Source organism: Coptis chinensis, chromosome 5 (genome assembly GCF_015680905.1).
Source record: "Coptis chinensis isolate HL-2020 chromosome 5, ASM1568090v1, whole genome shotgun sequence".
Lineage (NCBI taxonomy): Eukaryota > Viridiplantae > Streptophyta > Magnoliopsida > Ranunculales > Ranunculaceae > Coptis > Coptis chinensis.
In genome coordinates, this window is record NC_141460.1 from 86,593,997 (window position 1) to 86,614,039 (window position 20,043).

Here is a 20,043-nt window from a genome sequence, read left to right on the forward strand (position 1 = left end):
ATAGTACAATGGAAGAGAGCATGTGAGGTTGACTCCACCTGATTATTACATCTCGGACAGATAGATAACTGGGCTATATTCCGATAACTCAAATTTCCTATGTCTGCAAGGCATTTTTCACTGCTTTTCATAAGTAGAGCTTTACCGGTTGAGCAGTGTCAAGGTGCTATATGTAATTCCAAAAGAAATGTGAATTTTTTTGGTAATCACTGCTAAGATATTTGTACACTAACTTAACTGTGAGTTCACTATTTTTCTCTCCCAATCATCTGATAGTATCATCATGAACAATTTGACTGAGTGGGATCTTAAGAATTTCATTTGTCACTGCGAAAATGAATAACTCATTTATAATAATCAAGTTTCATACTCTGGTTATGGGATCAATAAAATCGGATACAAACTTAAACTGGTTATTGGCTTGGGTGGTGGCCCAAAGAGTTTATTGTCACGTATGATAGGGATCCATAGATCCAGCCAAATGTCAATGCTTGCACCATTACCAATATGCCAACACAAGTTTGGCAGGAATTTATTGCAAGCTTTTATAATGCTCTTCCAAATTTTGGAAGAATGAGACGAGTTTTTTGTTCTAAAAAGTAGCTACTTAAGTTAACTTAAAATAAGTACGTAGGTAAAATTTTATCTATAAAATGAATTCAGCCCCAATGTTTTGTGAATATGATATACTCACTGTAAAGATCATCTCCATAAAATTTCAGTTCATTTGGAAACCTCTAACATTAGCAAAAAATTATTGCAAAAACTCAATATTTCTAGACCGTTAGATTTTTTTTTAAAGATGACAACAATTTTTATCTATGTTAGAGGTTTCCAAATGAGCTGAAATTTTGTGGGGATGATCTTTATGATGAGTGTTTCACAACCACAAAAAAAAATTAGATTTGAATTCATTTTATAGGTGAAGTTTTACTTATGTACTTATTTTAAGTTAACTTATGTAGCTACTTTTTTTGAGAATGATAATATATATATATATATATATATATATATATATATATATATATATATATATATATATATCTGACTCCTAAAATGACCTTAAATAAGTACTAAATCTAAAATAACCCACAACTTCATTTACAAAATGATTTAAAACCTAATATTTTATGCATATGATCTACTAACAATAAAGAACATCTCTACAAAAATTCAACTCGTTTGATATCCTCTAACTTAGATAAAAATTGTTGTCCACTTTTGAAAAAATATCTAATGGTCCAGAAATGTCTAGTTTTTGCAATCATCTTTTGCCAATATTAAAAATTGTCAAACGAGTTGAATTTTTGTAAAGATGTTCATTATGGTTAGTAGATCATATGCACAAAAGATTAGGTTTTAAATCATTTTGTAGGTGAAGTTGTAGTTGTTTTAGATTTGGTCCTTATTTAAGGTCCTTTTAGGAGCTGGGCTATATATATAGGTAGGTATATATATATAGGTATAGTAATTTATATTCAGTTACAAATGTTTTTTTTTTAATAAAGCTTGGGGTTACAGACCCCCCCTGTTCATTAACGTCTCAAATACAAGTGTCCTGCTTTGTCCTCACCCACAATGTCTTGAAGTCTAGCTTCAAAAGTGGGTTTCTGAGTAGTTGCAACCATTATAAATCTCCGCCAATTATGCCGATTACATTCAAAACGTGAATGAAATCCACCTTTTGCATCCTAGAAACAACATCTTTGATGGCCGCATGGATGTCCCAAAGAAGCATTCAAAAAGCTAGTTCCTTTCCCATCAAAATTTGAATTGCATTCATGGAGTCGAAGCAACTAATTTTTTTCGTTTTTGGATCAAATCGCAACCAAGTAAGCCTTCATAAATGGCTTTCATCTCTTGATATAACATAACCTAGTTCCTCCCCGATTAATGCGCCTAGAATTACTTCTCCATTAGAGCCGATAAGACCTGCCGGTGTTATCCATGGACCAAAATATCGCCCGATATATCTCCGATATATATCGGTATTTTGGTACAATCGACATCGATTTCCGACATATATCCATCGAATATAGAATTTTTCCCGATATATATCGGAATTTCCGATATGAAACTTTATATCATTTCGATATAATCGATATATATCGGTTGACTTTTACCATTTTAAAATATAAATCCGATATTTCAATATATCCGATAGGATTTTAAATATATTTGTTAAAAATGGATATATATCCGATTTTAAAATAGTTCGATATTTTCCGATATATCGGTTGGACTTTTTTACCATTTTAAAATAAAACTATATATAATAATATTTGGGTCCACCATTATATATTTTCGATATTTTAAATAGTTTGGGCCTTGGATATGTGATCATCGGTTTTTGAAGCATCATCGAGTTGTTTGTCCACTTCCGGTTTGGTACATATGCAACTGGATTGAATGCATTGTTTGTAAGAAGCCTCGATGCCAAGCTTGTCCAAGAGGGACTTTGCATCTGGATTGAGCTTCACCTGAATTAAAAGCTCTTGCAGATAGACTTTCATGGTGTTCATAAGATTGGTATAGATAATTTGTCATGGTAGTGATTTATGTTCAAAGCGTCTCTGGTTCCTCTCATTCCAAATGAAGCTTATAGCTGCACAAGCAAAAGCTTTGATAATCTCAGCTGTTGCTGAGTTAGAGCTACAGATACTCATGATATGGTGTCACTCACTGTTTGAGCTCAAAATTGATGCATTGATGCCTAACATGGATTTGACTCGGCTCCAAATATATAGAGAGTATTGGCAATCAAAGAAGAGATTATGTGAGTTCTCCCTAGCCATGTTACACAAACAACAGCTTGGGGAATGAAGGACTTTCTTTTTAATAAGCCTATCTTGAGTGGGAAGACTATTGGCAAATAATTGCCAAGCAGTGAAGGAATGCTTGAGCATGACAAGTTTACCCCAGACAAGGTTGAACCAAATCACTTTCTCTCTAGGGATTCTCATAGCTTCATAAGCCAACTTGGAGGAGAAGAGTCCGTTAGAACTTGGAGTCCAAATAATCTTATCTTCATGTAGGAATCTGTTGATATTTGTACCCAGAATCATGTTTTTAAGAGGTCCTAGAGGCAGAGACATAACATGATCATTCCAGGACCCCGGAGAGCAGACTTTAGCATCAAGAGACACATGCAAAAGATTTCTAGCTTCAGGCATGTCAATAAGCAGAGTCTCAGAACACCATGGGTCATACCAAACATGAGTGTTTTCTCCATTGGAGATGCTGTATTTAATAAACCTCTTAGCGTCATCCCTAGACTTCAAAATATTAAGCCATACCCATGAACAATTTTTAGGGGCTTTGAGGTGCCAGAAAAACTGATGTTTAATATGGTTGTGCCATGTCCATTCTGTCCAAAGAGAGTTTTCTTTAGACACTAGTTTGAAAACCAACCAGCCCTAGATATGCTGCTTTGTTCGAGAGCCTAAGATTCATGATGCCAAGCCCACCTTCTTTTTTACTCATTGTAGTTCTGGCCCTACTTGCATGGTGCATGCTTCCTTCCATTTTAGGCCCACTCCATAGAAATCTGTTACATATTCTTGTGACCTCATCAAGGACAGAAAATGGCAAAATAAAGGTTCTAGTCCAGTATACATGAAAGGATGAGAGAACCGAGTGAATTAATTCAAGTCTGCCAGCATGAGAAAGACACCTTGACTTCCAATTTTGAATACGGTTAGTAACCTTTTCAATGAGAGGCTGGCATACCCTTTTGCCAAACCGAGAAGAAACAAGAGGCAGTCCAAGGTAAGTGACAGGTGGTTGAGCAAGGTTAACCTCCATGATGTTAACCAGGAATTGACTTTCTTCAAGATTCAATCCTCCAGTGATGAGAGTAGTTTTGGAGTTGTTAATATTAAGACCAGTTACTTAAGCAAAGGTGTTTAGGATCACCTTAATAGTGAGCATAGACTGCATATCTCCCTTGAAGACTGCATATTCAGTTACAAATGTTGATCTTACATAAATTTTACCTTTCCCAAAATTTGTACTTGCCTCCACGTAAAACTTAATTTTAGTTGGGATGATCTAGTTACTTAGGGGTTATAAAATAACTGCTAGTTAGGGGGTTCACCTTTGTTGAAGAAAATGACCATATAAATAACAAGTGTCTATTTAACAAACTTAATTAGACTTGGATTGTGGTCTCAACTATCAAAGTTCATCTTTAGTTTGCAAACATTTTCCTAACAACAACCTAATATTATAGCCTAATGAGAAAAATGTAGTGGTTTTGTTCATTAATATTGTTATTTGTTAGGCTTTTTTAGGAATGAAATTTCATTTTCACCAAAATCTTGATATGTAACGCTAAATAAAGAGACTTTCCATGTACAACATGTAAATTGACAAATCACATGGTAATCACTCAATGGTTTATGTGCAACCGACCTATTTTTGTCCACTTTTATATGCCCACGTACAACCATCCATCGTCTATAATTCTATAATTTGTGAAAATTATGAACATATAAGCTGAATGTATTTTCAATGCAGATGATAACTAAATTCTGATACATTCAAATTGTGTTGGAAGCAGTGTTCATGATTCTGAATGGAATGTCAGAATTCCGCAGGATAAAAAAACAACATAGAGTCGAAATATTGATGATTTTGAAATTAATCGAAATCAAAATATGATATAGGTTGAAATATTGTGAATTTCGGTTTTTCAGATTTTCGGAATTCCAATAATTCCAAAATCCCTAAGGGTGTGTTTGGCAACCAGGATTTTAGGGTGGAATTCAATTTCTTTGGAATAGAAACCTCAAATCCCCAAAATCAAAGAAAATCCCTAATTTATAGTTGGAAGTTTTGGAACTTGAAAGAGATTCCAAAAAACTTCCAAAAACTAACTATATCGTGGAACTTGAAAGAGATTAAAAACTTAAAACTACTTATCGTGTACAGAAGCGAGTTCTTGTTGCTATTGTCACATTTGCTCACCATGGGCCGTGGGCCATGGCCCATGTTCGAATACTAATTCTGGAATATTTTCTTAGGGCATCACCAATGCAGGCCCTCAAAATAGAGGGCCACGTTAGCATTTTAGAGGTTAGGATAAAGGACAAACATGATATTGAGGACTTCCAAATAATGGGTTCTACAATGCAACTTCTAAAAAGTAAGATTAAAATCGTGAGAGACTCTATCATAACAAGTTCTATTGGAATAGTGGTAGATGTTTGAGTCTTGAGTTAGTTTGGGAGTGAGTAGGTTGTGAGTTCGACTCTTCCCAAAAATTAGCAAAACGGGCCGGGTCTTTAAAGCAATCGGTAGGAATAAAGGCCATATAGGGGCTGCATTATGAAGGCCGCATTGGTGATGCCCTTATAACATGGAATTTGGAAAACATACGGAAAGGAAATATATGTTTGAAAGAGAGGCAGTAGGTTACCATGATTTGTGGTTGCCATGCTTTTGGATTAATAGTGAAAAGTGAGAGCTATCATAGATTCATTGGGTGGTGCTTTCATCCTGAAGAAAGTATCACGCTTTGCGAAGTGTATGTGTTACTTTAACAATAAGATAGGCATGTTAGAATCATGAAGATCTTAACAAATAAATAAACGTTTGTTCAATAATTATTGTGCAATTTTTTCCTCCAATTCCTCTAAACATGCAATTATTATAGTTGAATAAGTTTGTTTGATATTCATCAATTCCTATAAACCTAGAGAAGAAAATTGTAATTCAAGGTTGGTTATGGATCTGAATTTACTAGTATTAGGTGTCCAAAGAAGCACATGACATGAATACATCACATGATCCACCATTCCACCATTGCGTATATGAAATAGACAGAGTTGTAGTCTAGAATGAAATTTTGAACTAACTGACCTTGACATGCCTATCATATATTGATATGTGCACTATCAATCCATATATGAATTATGATTTGAAACATTTTATCCACTCCCTCCCCACCAAATAACATAAACAAACAAGGAGAACAAAGAAAGAATGTTGATAAAATGTTTTAAGTGTGAAATTCTTTTTGATAACACGAAAAGTTTACAGCGATATCAACTAACCAAGTTTTAATTAATCGGGGAGTGACTCTGCAGGACAGGATAGATCGGGGGAAAGTAATTCTTATAACCTTTTTTTTTTTTAATTACTCATAAAGATAGGGGCAGATAAAAAGTCAAATATACTTTTAATGCGAAATTAAAAACGGCTCGGGTAAATGAAAAATCAAATATACCCCTGGCACGAAATAGTAAATGGCCCGATCCAACTGAAACGACTCGGTGTATATACTATATAGCATGAACAATTATTGTTCATACCTCAATATAAGCTATGAACAATCATTATTCATATATATATTCGTATGAACAATGATTGTTCATACCTCAACATAATGTATTATCAGTAATAACACATATTGGAGTATGAACAGTCATTGTTCATACATATTTGGGTTGTTCATACTTAACATGAGCTATGATCACTCATTGTTCATACCTATTTGGGGTTCATACCTCAACATAATGCATGATCAGTAAGAACATATATTGGAGTATGAACAATCGTTGTTCATATATACCTATTTGAAGTATGAACAATCGTTGTTCATACATCAACATGGCGGATCTATTAATGGACAAGTAGGGGGCCCCTTCAACTTTGGACCCAAAAAAAGTTACTAGTGTTATTAATTCAAAAGGAAAACAAAAAAGGTATAACTGCTATCTCTCTTTCTGTCTCAGTAATTTGTTTGTTAAATCCAAGTAATTTGTTTGTTGCATTTGATAAGAAAGGTTTGATACGTCTTGTTGAATTTTATCCGAGTGATGTTTCCCCTAAAACTCTTATGATACTTCATGATCAGCTAGATAATTATATTATCGATGTGCGCTCTAGCCATAAATTTTCATAATTAAATGGAGTCAGTGATCTTGTTAGGAATTAAGATGGTAGAGACAAAGAAAAGTATCGTCTATCTGTTAGTGTTTTTGTTGATGACATTGTCATTAATCTTGTCTGCATTACTCGCCCCATCGTGGAGAGAGCATTTTCTGCTATGCACATCATAAAAAACCGATTGCGCAACCGAATGGGAGATGGTTGGCTGAATGATTGTTTGGTTAATTACATACATCGAAAATGACATTTTTGATTGTGTTGATGATGAAGCAATCCTTCAACACTTCCAAAAGATGGGTCGTTCAGCTTCAGGGCATCCTTCAACTCGCCGAGGGCAATTGTGAAAATTATTATGTTATTGGAGGTATGTGAACTGATATTTTTTGCATTTATATTATTATTAAATAAACAATCTATGGTCATTCTTGTTGATTGGTTTGTTTTTTTTTTTTTTTTGTTGTTTTTTTTAATGAAATATTTATTATATTCATTCTATGGTGCCCTGCCTGGATTAATTTCTTGGCTCCACCACTGATTGTTCATACCTATTTGGGGTATGAATAATCAATGTTCATACTTCAACATAATGCATGATCAATAAAAACACCTATTGGAGTATGAACAATCACTATTCATACCTCAATCATTGTTCATACCTCAATCATTGTTCTTACCTGTTTCATGTACGAACAATCACTATTCATACCTCAACATAATGTTTGATCAATAATAACACGTGTTGGAGTATGAATGATTGTTCATGCCTATTTGGGATATGAACAATCAATGTTCATACCTCAACATAATGTAAGATCAGTAAGAATACCGATTGAAATATGAATAATCATTATTTATACCTCAATATGAGCTATGAAAAATCATTGTTCATACATTAATATATTGTATATATAATGTATGTTCACCTATGTGGGTTGTTCATACATCAACATAAGGTATGGACACTTATTATTCATAATAAAACAACAGAAAAGGTAAAATTGAAAAATATTTATTTCAAATCTGGGCTATTTGTCCTTGCAAGTTATTTTCACTCGAAAATTGGTTTTCAGGGTTATTTTTATCCAAAAATTGTCCTTGAGAGTGATTAAAAAAAAAAAGAATAATTCTGAGAGTGTTTTTCACCTCGAAAATGGGCCTTTAAACCAATTTCTTGTTAATTAATCTGCTTCCAACATTACAAAAATCCATAGTGAGTTCATGAGCCAGGGCAAGTAACAACTAGATAACTTAATAACTGGGCTAAGTCCTTACTCCCAAAACCCATAGTCCACATAATAAAATATGGCTAGATAGATTCATTTAAGAACGGGTCCATAGGACATAATCAAGTTTTAATTTAGCTTCTAGTTTGGGTTGACAGATAATTATGGCTTAAGGACAAATCGGGTTGACCACGGCTGAAAGATGATATTACTCTCATTTAAGTTTTTATCAATTAAATCAAAATCAAAATGTCAGCCTGTGGAGAAAATTCTAACGCGACTTTTCAATTTTGTTTTTGACCACCCCAGCACGCTCACATTTTATGTTACAATCGACTAACATGAGATATTTAATTTATTTCATGTTGTACACATGCATAGTGGTACGTGTTTGTATGTTTGTTTGACACATGCATACTGGTGTGTGTGCATGTGTAGTAGTAGTGTTTGCATGTTTGTTGCACACATGCATAATTAATGGTGTGCGCATGTGTGATATATATACACTAGTGTTTGCATGTATGTTATGCATAATAGTGTTTGCATGTATGTTATGCATATGTATACACACATATATAATAATGTTTGCATGTGTGTTGTATACATGCATAATGATGTTTGCATGGGTGTTACACACATACATAATAGCGTGTGCATATTGGTATACACATGTCATACATGCATAGTGGTGTTTGCATGTATATCGGACTGCTACTCCCAAGTTCCAACTTAAAAATATCATCAATGACAACAATATCAAAATCGAGATAAATCACACGATTGATTAACACAATATTCGAGGATTTGAAGAGGAAATTAAATTGTTGTTCAATTGCTTGTTTATCGAATCGGTGTCGAAATTGACCCAATTATTCTTCAATTAACAATAATCTAGAATTGGAAAATTAAAAAATAGATTACAAAGTGAGAAGAATATTTGTCATGAGAGAATAAGATGACATCAACAATGTAAATTTATATATTTACATATGAACATTTTCGTATATTTACATATGAAAATTTAAATTTACACGACAACTATGTTAATATAATTTTACATACTTCTTCAATTGCATAAAATACTGTGTAAATTTAAATTTCCACATGTAAATGTACATTGTCATATGTAAAATACTTTGTAAATTTACATTTTCATATAAACATTTTCATATGAAACTTTAAATTTACATAGGGTAAAGAAAACTGCGTAATTTTATATTATTGTCATATGTAAATACAAATTTACATATGATGATGTCAGCCTGGTTTGTCCTTGAACTGAAATTATTAATGAAGATTGCTTACGTCAGCCCGATTTTCCTCAAATCCATAATTAAATTTCAAGATAGACTTGGGGCGAAACTATTATTGGGCTTTGTCCTTGGGCCATAATCCCTTATGAAGAAAATGGAACAAGGTTTAGGCCCATCTATCTATTATTCAGAGTTTATTCTTTGAATTTCCTGTTCGTTGGAAGTAAACCAATTTGAAAAAGAACCTAACAGAGTATTTTGCCTTTTTTTCTAGTCTCCTCAGTGGTAGAAGGTTCTTCATCTTATCAACAAGGGTCTATGGTTTTGACCTATTATAGGGCGTTTGAGTCACAAAAGAAGCATAGTTATCGTACCAGGATTCAATGCTTAGTTTGTAATAAGAAAAGACTGTGATTACAAGCACTTCGGGATCAAGAACTAAATCCCCCTCTATTGTACCAGGAGCATTAGACATGAGTTATTAACCAATGCTTATATTACTAAGCTACAAGACATGTAGTCACTATTTCATAATCTACACAAAGTTATCATTACCATAATGGGTAGACAGGTACCCCGTCCGAATAGTAATTGCCAAAATTCTGTTCAACTCCAGGAGATTTTTGGTTTTCATTGAATAGTGCAAAAAAGAATACGTCGAACGGTGTTTGATACCTTGGAGTCCCCTTCTGAAGGTGATTCTTGAGATTGTTATTGTAAGTTCTTGCATTATCTATAGTAGCATAGGTTTGATCACCAGCACTAGGCCAGCCACTTTCAGAAACAATAAAGGACATATTAAGGTCCGTATTTCCCACAGCTTTCTCTGTGGCTGTTACGAAACTGTCAAACATAGCATCGAAGAGATTGTAATATTGTAGGTTCCCATCAGTGACAACAGGAGTGGTGGAAGTGAACAAAGCATACTCCAAGCTAATGTGGGTTGGATCAGAGACCAAGGCAAAGTAAGGGTACAGATTGATCATGAGTGGCAAACCGTTCCCATTCAAGTGTTCAACGACGTCTATCATATTTTGATCACCAAAGGCACCTTGTGATGGAGGATAGGATGTAGCGAGAACTGAAGTTGCAACAACAGTAGTAACTACCACGTTTCTTAGGCCAAGTGTTTGTAAACCTGCCTGTAAGTTTTGTATGGCAGGGAGAACATACTGAGCATTCTCCCCTGGAATTACTTCATTACCAGCTGTGATCCACACGATAGCAACGTTGTTGTAGTATGGAACAATATTTGTGTTAAGCCAATCAGTTGCGGCTTGTTGGCTATTTGCCAAACTAGCTAGATCCTCATTCCTTGTACCAACAGAGACAGCAATGTCTGTAAAACCTCTCAATGCTTCTAGGACTGCAGCATTTGGTTCAAAGAGCCTAACTCTTGAGATTCCTTTTCGGTGGATGAAGTCTATTACATTGCTCGGGGGTAATAGATTATCTCCATTTAATCCATAATTGATCCCAGCATCCGGTGCTCCTGCAAAATGTCAATGAAAAATAAATTCCAATAAACGTAATTAGTGGGTAACGGTTCTATTTTTCAAAAAATTATTTTTTCTTAAAAAACATTTTTATGAAAAAATATTTATTTTTAAAAACAGTTTTTAAATAAACATGATTGGGTTGTGATTTTTGTTAAAAGCTATTTTATCAAACCATTTTTTGTATTATATTTCTCGACATATTTCAGCATAAAGTACTAAAGTCTAAATCATCCTGGCAGTTCATTTGCTTCGAGTGCCCAAGTGTTTCTCTCAAAGAAAAACAGTTTTTTAACTTGAAAAACAAGTTTTACCTAATTATCATAAAACAAGTTTTTTGGATGAAAAATTAAAAAAAAAAAAAAATAGAGACCAAACGCATTTATTTTTTCAAAAAATATTTTTTCACTAATAAACACTTTTTGGCAGTAAATAAATAGAATCCAAACACCTCAAACTTTGAGAAGTTCTCATATTTATTTAATTTTCTTACCCTAATAAAAAATGAAATAAATGTGGTATGAAATTACTTATAAAGCCTATTTGCTGAGATATAATCATAATCATGATCAACTTTGCCCACGTAGGTTCCATCGCCTCCTACACTGCTCTGTAGGCCACACAATCAATCAATATATTAAAAGAGCTTAAACTGAAGCATTTCACTAACATTTTTCACTAGCATACTCATTTGCTCTTGTATATTATTAATAACCGAAAAACAAATGAATGCATTAAAGTATAATCAAAGGGACAACTGCACAATAAAAACAAGGGTATAAGCCAATTAGGATTCTTTCCCCCTAGATGGGTCAATCTAAATTGATTTTTTTTTTGTACTTGGAGGAGACCCTAATTTCCCCATCTAGTGGAAGAAAATCCTAATTGGCTCATCTAGTAGGAAATTAATACTAATTAATCCTAAAAACAAACCATCAAAAGAAAAATAAAAAGAATTGTAATATTTATAATGTTGTTGGAAAATTCACTAACGTTTACCAAAGTGAAGAGGAGAGATATAATGAAGCAATCTTTTACAAGATAACAACAATAAGAAATCTTAAGCAATTTCATATATGAGGAATCTTGTTACAATTTTCAAATTGTGAGGACTTAAAAAAAAAAATCAATTTTTTAAAACAAGACTGTAATATTTGAATTGGAAAGTCTTCTGTTTTTTTTTTTAATATTTTTTATCAAAAACAAAACAAAAAGAATTGGCAAAACATCGTATACAACAAGTCAGAAGCTTGACCAACAATGGCGAAAACTGCCTATACATTGCCGATGTCTAAAAAAGTCAAATATACACTATTATAAAATCGAGTTTTCATTTTTGTTTTTGACTCTTTTCCTTTTTTTTAGGCAACACTATTGTTAGCTCGCAACACTAGGCAGAGACATGAATTTCGGGTGTAAAAAAAAACCCAGCTAACACTCCAATTCATTAATAACTTGGGGTTTAGGGTCCTCATTGCAAGGACCTCCAATGAGAGCGCTAGGCGTTGCTTACATTTTTCATCTTTTGTTGTGACTTGTATGTGTGTGATGGCTTTGTTTTTTTCATTTTGGATACCAGGAAGTTAGGACACCAAATGATGCATCAAAATTCACTTTGGAGTCCCTAGCTGTTTTAAAAAAAAAAAAAAAAAAATCACTTTGGAGTTAGGAGACAATTACAAAAGCTTAAACAAGACAGAGTCAGATTAGAGTCAATCTGCATTAGTTTATCAACCTGTCTCGCCCAATAATGGACTGGGCCATTGGAGTCAGATTGCTTTTGGGTGCAAACCAAGCTCAGCACGATTGGTTCCAAGCTTAGGGGCAAGGTGGACTAGCATCCTAATGTTAGATCACTAATAAACATATAACTAACTAATAAGCTCTAGTACTCACCGAATAGTTTAGTGGACAAACTAATAAGCCGAAGAAGAATGACTTGAGAAATTGAGATGTTCTTGCAAGTCGCTACCACAAGTCATTTGAGCATTGAGCTCCCTTTCTTATATATATATATAGCAAATTAGTAATACAATGAGTTTTGATTTGTTTTAGAAATTAAATTGATACAATTTGATTACCAAATAAGGGGATTAAGGTTCATTTCAAAATTATGTTTCTCACCTTCTCCTTCCCAGAATGATCCTCATTAAATTGAAGGGAATCTGCTTACAGTCACTGATTAGTTCAGAAAATAAAGATTTTGGCTCCTACATACTGACATACCAATTATAAAGATTTGCCTCACAAATTAAGTAGGGGAGTTTAATTAGCTTTTAAATATTTTATAAGTGTCAATTTTATGTAGAATCTCCATCCTTTTCTGGCGAGTTTAGAAATTTGGAAACAATGAATGATTTTTGACATGTTGATGTCCATGACATTGGAACATCCTCGCCAGAGACGGTGACGTAAAATAAATGATTGTTAGATGCTTTACTTGAGGTTTTCTAGCCTTAACAATAGTTTGGAGTGGGATTTGGACCTTCAATAAGGTCACGCTCAAATGCCGACATGTGTGCAAACAAACAAAAGACTCAATTATGAAGTTCAAGATTTAATGTAACATAGTGTTTGCTTGCTCACACGTCTATGTTTGATTAGGGCCGGAAGCAAAAAATTGTTGCAAAATTTAAGGTGCTTTAAATCCCGGTGCCGATGGCATAGCATTCATCCCGAGCTAAAATCTTTCAAAGCATCGCTTTAGCGGTCACGCCAAGGTATTAGGCCGAATGGTGTATGTGCATGACCTTAATAAGGAACTCGAAGGGCTGTGAACACCACTTTAGCGGTCACACTGTTCCAAATATGAGCATGTGAGGCAAGGTCATTTAGTGGTGTGAGACTGTGATTGTGTCGTATGACCTTGCCTCACAACCGTTCCAAGTGTGAGCCTGTGAGGCTGGTAACAACCCAACCCAACCCAACCGTGTCTTCTTGAGTTGTTGCAAAGATAGTAACAGCTAAAGTGAAAGTATTGGCCGGGCTAGCTCAATCATTTTTTTCTTTTTCTTTTTCTTTTTAAAATATATTTTTTTGATAAGAAACTAATTTAGCTCAATCCTCAAATCTGGCAAACTTAAACCGAAGACCACTTCATATATACCAGCAACTTTAAGTCCGAATTCGCCAATTCTTCTATCAATTAATTGGCTCAGAACACAAATAACACATTGTAATTTACAAAAGTACATGAGAACCATTACCATAAGGGGTACACAGGTTCCATGCTTGGATAAAAATTACCAAAATTCTGCTCAACTCCTGGAGCTTTCTGGTTTTCATTAAACACCGCAAAAAGAAATACGTCGAACGGTTTGTTATACCTTGGAGTCCCCTTATGAAAATGAGCTTTGAGATTGTTATTGTAAGTCCTTGCATTTTCTACAGTGGCCAGTGGACCACCAGCACTAGGCCAGCCACTTTCAGAAACAATGATTGGCACATTAATGTTCTTGCTTCCCACTGCTTTCTCTATGGATGCTACAAATGCGTCGAAAATAGAATCAAAGAGATTGTAATAGGCCAGCTTTCCATCCATAATTACTGGAGTATGTGATTTGAACAAAGCATAATCCAAAGTAATGTGTGCTGGATCAGAGGCTATGGCAAAGTATGGGTAAACATTGATCATAAGAGGAAACCCTTTCTCATTCAGGTATTTGGCGACGTTTATCATGTTCTCATCATTGAAAACAGCTTCTGATGGAGGATAGGAGGTGCTAAGAACGGTTGACGGGACCACAGTGGTGACTACTGTATCTTGGAAGCCGCCAAGTGCTTTCAGACTTGCATCTAAATTTTTATAGCAGGGAGAACATATTGAGCGTAACTTCCTGGGATGACTTCATTACCTGCCGTGATCCATATGAAAGAAACTTGCTTGGAATATGGAATTATATTTCTATTAATCCAATCAGTTGCAGCTTGTTGGCTCATTGCAAGATTAGGCAGTTCCTCATTTCTTGTGCCGAGCGACACAGCAATGTCTGTATAACCTTTCAATGCTTCAAGGACTTCAGGTATTGGTTCAAAAAGCCTAACTCTTGAGATTCCTTTACTTCTGATGAAACTTATGACATCCTTTGGGGGTGGCAAATTATCCCCGACTAATCCGTAATTGACTCCTACTGCAGGTACTGCTCCTACAAGATTTGGAAGTAGGATCTGCTGAGACATTACCATAACCATGACAATTATCGACTTTGGCAAATCCATCTTCTTTGTGTTAGACTTTGCATCTCTTCAAAGGATACAAATCTATATAAAGACCCAAATTTTCTTGGGATAAGGCCGGACAGTTGCACAAGTGCGCGCATTACTATTTGTTATCACAGATTCGGGGCTGACATTGAAAATTGTAAATGCCACTTATCGCATACGTATAAACAAACAATGGTCGTGTTTTCTTTAAGGAATCCACATTTCATGGATATCTTGCCAGCTCTCTCTCTTTCTTAGTCCCTATTATCTCTATCCTCCATCTTTCCGATCCTTCTTATAAGTTAGCAAATCGATTATTGTTAAACAAATTGAGATACCCTTATTGCTTTATTTGACGGGCTCCAGGGGTCGAGCTGTCATAGATATCATCTGATTGATTACATACAAGTTTAAGACAAGACTCGGAAAAATCGATCAGTCTTATACCTTTAAATTATGAGAAGTACAATGGTGCTTTATGTTTTTTGCATGAAGTGGGAGATATATACTATTTTTCCCATTCTTCCGCTTGAACAATTACTCCAATGTAAAGCTTAAACGCGAGCAATTATCTAAAAATGGTGCGGTGAAAGGAAATAGAGTCTGGCTGATCCAAGTAAAGGCCTACTTGCAAAACAAATATTTTTATAAATTGCAAGTAAGCTCTGTTACTTTCTAAATATTCGTGGTGATTTGCATTACCTGGTAAAGCTATATGCGAAAATAGAGGTTCAATATATTAAGGTGAACGAGACCATAAATAATTTTTTGTATACAACGAGACCTGCGAAATTCAAAATAAGGATTTTCACCCATCTGAGGCATCAAACTGAATGGACATCGCGATGCCTATGATAAAATTCTAAGATTCAAATAAACTTTAATGAGCAAATGAGACTTGCATGAAGTTTGATATAATGAGAAAGAGAAGAAAGAAGACCCTGGAATAAATGGTTAGAAGCTTGGCACATATATATTCACACAATCGATGCAGTCTTCCTGGCGAAGTTGGTACATTTCGTGCCTCCCATTTCATATCTAATCCTACTGTGTCACTGCGACATTTCACAAACACGGAAAGAGAATGAAAATCTTTTCATTTCAATATTATTACAATCCACATGCAAAGAGATGCATGACCCTTACCATAAGGGGTACACAGGCTCCATACTAGGATAAAATTGCCGAAGTTCTGCTCAACACCCTCTGGTTTCAGGTTCTCATTAAACAAGGCATAAAGATATGTTTCAATTGGATACCTAGTATATCTTGGAGTGGTCCCCTTTTCAAAAAAAATTTAGAAGATTGTTGTTATATACTCTTGCCAATCCTACGCTTGCGAAAGTTGAATTACCAGCACTAGGCCAACCAGTTTCGGCTACAACAATATCTATAGGTCGACCTTCTGTCGGTTCCCACATGGCTGCTACAAATGCATCTACCGTAGCTTCATAGAGATTATAATATGGGAGGCCTTGATCATAAAAAGACTGGAGTTTCTGATCCGAATATCGCATAATTCAATGTATTGTAGCTAGGATCAGCGTACATGGCAAAGAACGGGTAGACATTGATCATGAGAGGGAATGAGTTCGAGTCAAGGAATTTCGCAATCTCATTCATATAGTAAGCGGAATCATATGCGAAAATTGCTTTTGAAGGAGTATGTGAGTTGGAAAGAACTTTAGTTGAGACTGTGGTACTAATATGGACAGACTCATATAACCCAGCTGCTCGAAAACTTGCATCCAAGTTTTGCATTGCAGGAAACACGTATTCGGCATTGGGTCCAGGGATCGCTTCATTGCCGACTGAGATATACTCGATGAATACGTCCTCGTAATAAGGAACATAATTTGTTTGAATCCATTTATTTGCAGCTTCTTTGCTTCCTGCAATTTCTGCCAAATCAACATTTTTAACGCCTACCGAGATTATTAGACCGGTACCTCTTAATGCTTCTAAGACTTCATGATTTGGTTCGTCAATCCTGACACCTTGAATTCCCTTTTCCATGACGAGTTTTATTGCTTCCTTTGGGGGTGGTAGATTGTCCCCTAGCAATCCATAGTTGATACCAATAATTTTACTATCTCTTCTTCTGGCATCTGCAGCATCGTCAATTAGAATATTAGTAATTTAATTCACCTTTTTCAAAAAAAATTGCCCAAGTACGAAAATATTTAAGAAAAAACAATCAATCACAAATTCATATTAATTGGATCAAGGAAATATTTCATCTGGTCAACCGGATTCAGAATAAACCCAATCCAGCCCCAAGCTGTTGACAGATTCTATTGAATCAAAAGCTGGCTCAAGTGCTCAACGGCTTAATTGGGCCCTTGAGTAGTTTGGGCTTTTTATGTGAACTACAATTTGGGCCGAGATCTTAACTTCTAAAATCTTATTTTGCAGCAAACATTTCAAATTGAATGAAATTGATCAAGAGAGCAAATTACAGGGGTTTTACCTGTGAAGACCATTTGGTACGTCAGAACAATGAGTGTGACAAAGATACATCTTTCCCAACTAGTATGCCTCATAATCTTTGGATATTCCAAATAGTTCGATGAGTTTGAGGATCAGAAAGCCAGAAATGACTCGAGATGTTCTTGCCACCACTAGTCTTTTTGAGCCCTCTCATATATACCAATACAATGCGGGTTGACTTGCTTAGGAAATAAATGAAATATGATCAGCTTACTAAATAAGGCTAATTCAAATCCCCGTTTCTCCTTATAGAAGATTTGAAATAAGTAACTTTTCAATTGTTATAAGCCAGGTCATTAACTTTCCATAGCATTTTCATCTTTTTTTGGAGAGTTTAGACTCTAGACATCTGGAGACAGTCCGATTTTGCTGTTCCTAGCTATCCAGAAACAGTTTGTACCGTCGGTTCGGGGCGCATATATATTCACAGAATAGATGCAATTCATCCTGGCGAAGTTGGTACATTTTCACAGGCCCGAAAATACCGGTTGAAAAATCGATTTTTCGCCGATATTTATCTTTTTTTTAGCCTACCGACTTTGAAACATTTGAAATATCAGCTCTGAAAATTAAATTAATTTTAAACCGATATATATATCGGTAAAACCGATATAACGATATATATCAGCGATATATTTCGATATATATCGTTTGACTTGGTTGGACAGTTTGACTTTTGACCAATTTTGTTGACTATTGATTGATATATCCTGATATATATCGGTGATATTTCCGATATATCCCAATTTTTCGATTTTTTTTAATATTATCACCAAAATAGGCAAAAACGATATATCAATCCGATTTTTTTATTTTTCCGATATATATCGATTTTGGAAGGGTCCAAAATATCTTCAAATCTCGAAACTTTCGGCCTTGATTTTCATGCCTCCCATTTGATATCTATATAACAAATAAGGGTGGTCTTTGGACATCCAAACCACCCCCCTAACATTTGGATTTAGCTTATGAGGTGCCCGAATCCAGGACTTATGAGGTGTGGGTTGTTTAATAGTGTGGAACAATAGTGTTGTATCATTCTTGAAGTCAACAAATCTTGGTTTGGACTTTTAGTGGACTTTAGTTGGGCTTTTTTGTCGGGCTTCTAATGGGCTTCGATTGGAGTTTTTTTAGTCGGACTTCGGTTGGAGTTTTTTTTAGTATGGGAGGCGGATGCGCGTCGGGGGCGCCGAAGGCACGCGTATCTGTGCCGTACGACACGGGTAAATACTAGTATCTAATAAGATAGGGTTTTTTTTCCCGGGACAAAATAACACATAAAGGATGGTCCAAATCATTTTGAGCAAGATCTAACGGCTGCTGTGAAACACAATTAATTAGTAAAACTGGTGCACTAACGGAAACGGGTCTCACTTGGTTATTATGGGCTTTTCTTACATTAGGTCGCAAGTTCGAACCAGAAAAACACGAGTTTTTGTTTGAGGAGTAGCGGTTGATGATGATGGAGATTGATTTTGAGGTTTTCAGTTAATTTCATTAATAAGGTATGCATATATGGTCTTTTTACATCGTAATCATCACCTATCTTTCATGTTTTTTAGGGCCTTTTTGTAGTGCGTCACACTTTATTAGTGCGCTTTTGAGTTTAGTCACACGAAGTTCAAAATTTTGATTTTAGTCACACCCCGTTAACAAGTCTGTCTCAAGCCGTTAGTCAAACCTAGTCAAATACGTTGACTAAACCGAGACGTGACTTTGTTAACTGAGTGTGACTAAAATCAAAATTTTGAACTTCGTGTGACTAAACTCAAAAGCGTACTAATATAGTGTGACGTACTACAAAAAGACTTGCTGTTTTTCTGCTACTTGGTAAAATTTTTGTTTATTCTTCCCCAATTTGGTTAAATTTGTAAATTTTAACTCCTGAGTATCACTGAATTAACTTTTGCTATTATGCTTGCAAATTTCATTTAAGGTGGTTTTTATGAGTGTCAATTGATATCAATTAGAAAATTTTGATTGTTATTTGCTTCATAAGCAATCTTCGTGTCTCTTTGATTAGGATAGTAGAAGCCACCTGAAAACAACAAAGTTTGATGATATTTAACATGGAAAACACCTACTTCATAAGAATATATATACTCAAAATTTAACTTGGGCATTTGGGGTCATCTCTGACTCTTATTGAAAATGTTGCTTACATATTTATTCATATTCATGTTGTAGCTCAAAGTTTGTTATCTTATGATACTCAAAAAGGTTGAGGGAAATTTTTGTAGTGTTCATATTAAATGGGTGGATTTAACTTCTTTTTGTTTACTAAATGAGTGTTATGGTGTACATTTTTTACTGTTTTTACTAAATGAGTGTTATGATACTAATATGCAACTCTGGAAGCAAATTTTAGGAGTTGGAAAGGGAATTTTATGCATGCTTCATACATGTTATGCCATCTCTGAAATTTTTATTTTATTTCTGTCAATGATGGTATATGAAAAATGGAATGTGTATGCTTCATATTGC

At 34.8% G+C, this 20,043-nt stretch overlaps 1 protein-coding gene and 1 pseudogene across 1 annotated transcript; both read right to left on the bottom strand.

Moving 5' to 3' along the window:
* Nucleotides 1-9,921: 9,921 nt before the first annotated feature.
* On the bottom strand, nt 9,922-14,069 carry LOC147499674 (putative glucan endo-1,3-beta-glucosidase GVI pseudogene; annotated as a pseudogene).
* On the bottom strand, nt 14,069-15,197 carry LOC147499675 (putative glucan endo-1,3-beta-glucosidase BG4). The gene is made up of 2 exons (XM_086563512.1): nt 14,700-15,197; nt 14,069-14,646 (listed from the first exon to the last, which is right to left on the bottom strand). The coding sequence occupies exons 1-2, from the start codon at nt 15,082-15,084 to the stop codon at nt 14,069-14,071; spliced, it is 963 nt and encodes a 320-aa protein (XP_086419638.1). The 5' UTR covers nt 15,085-15,197.
* Nucleotides 15,198-20,043: the final 4,846 nt, after the last annotated feature.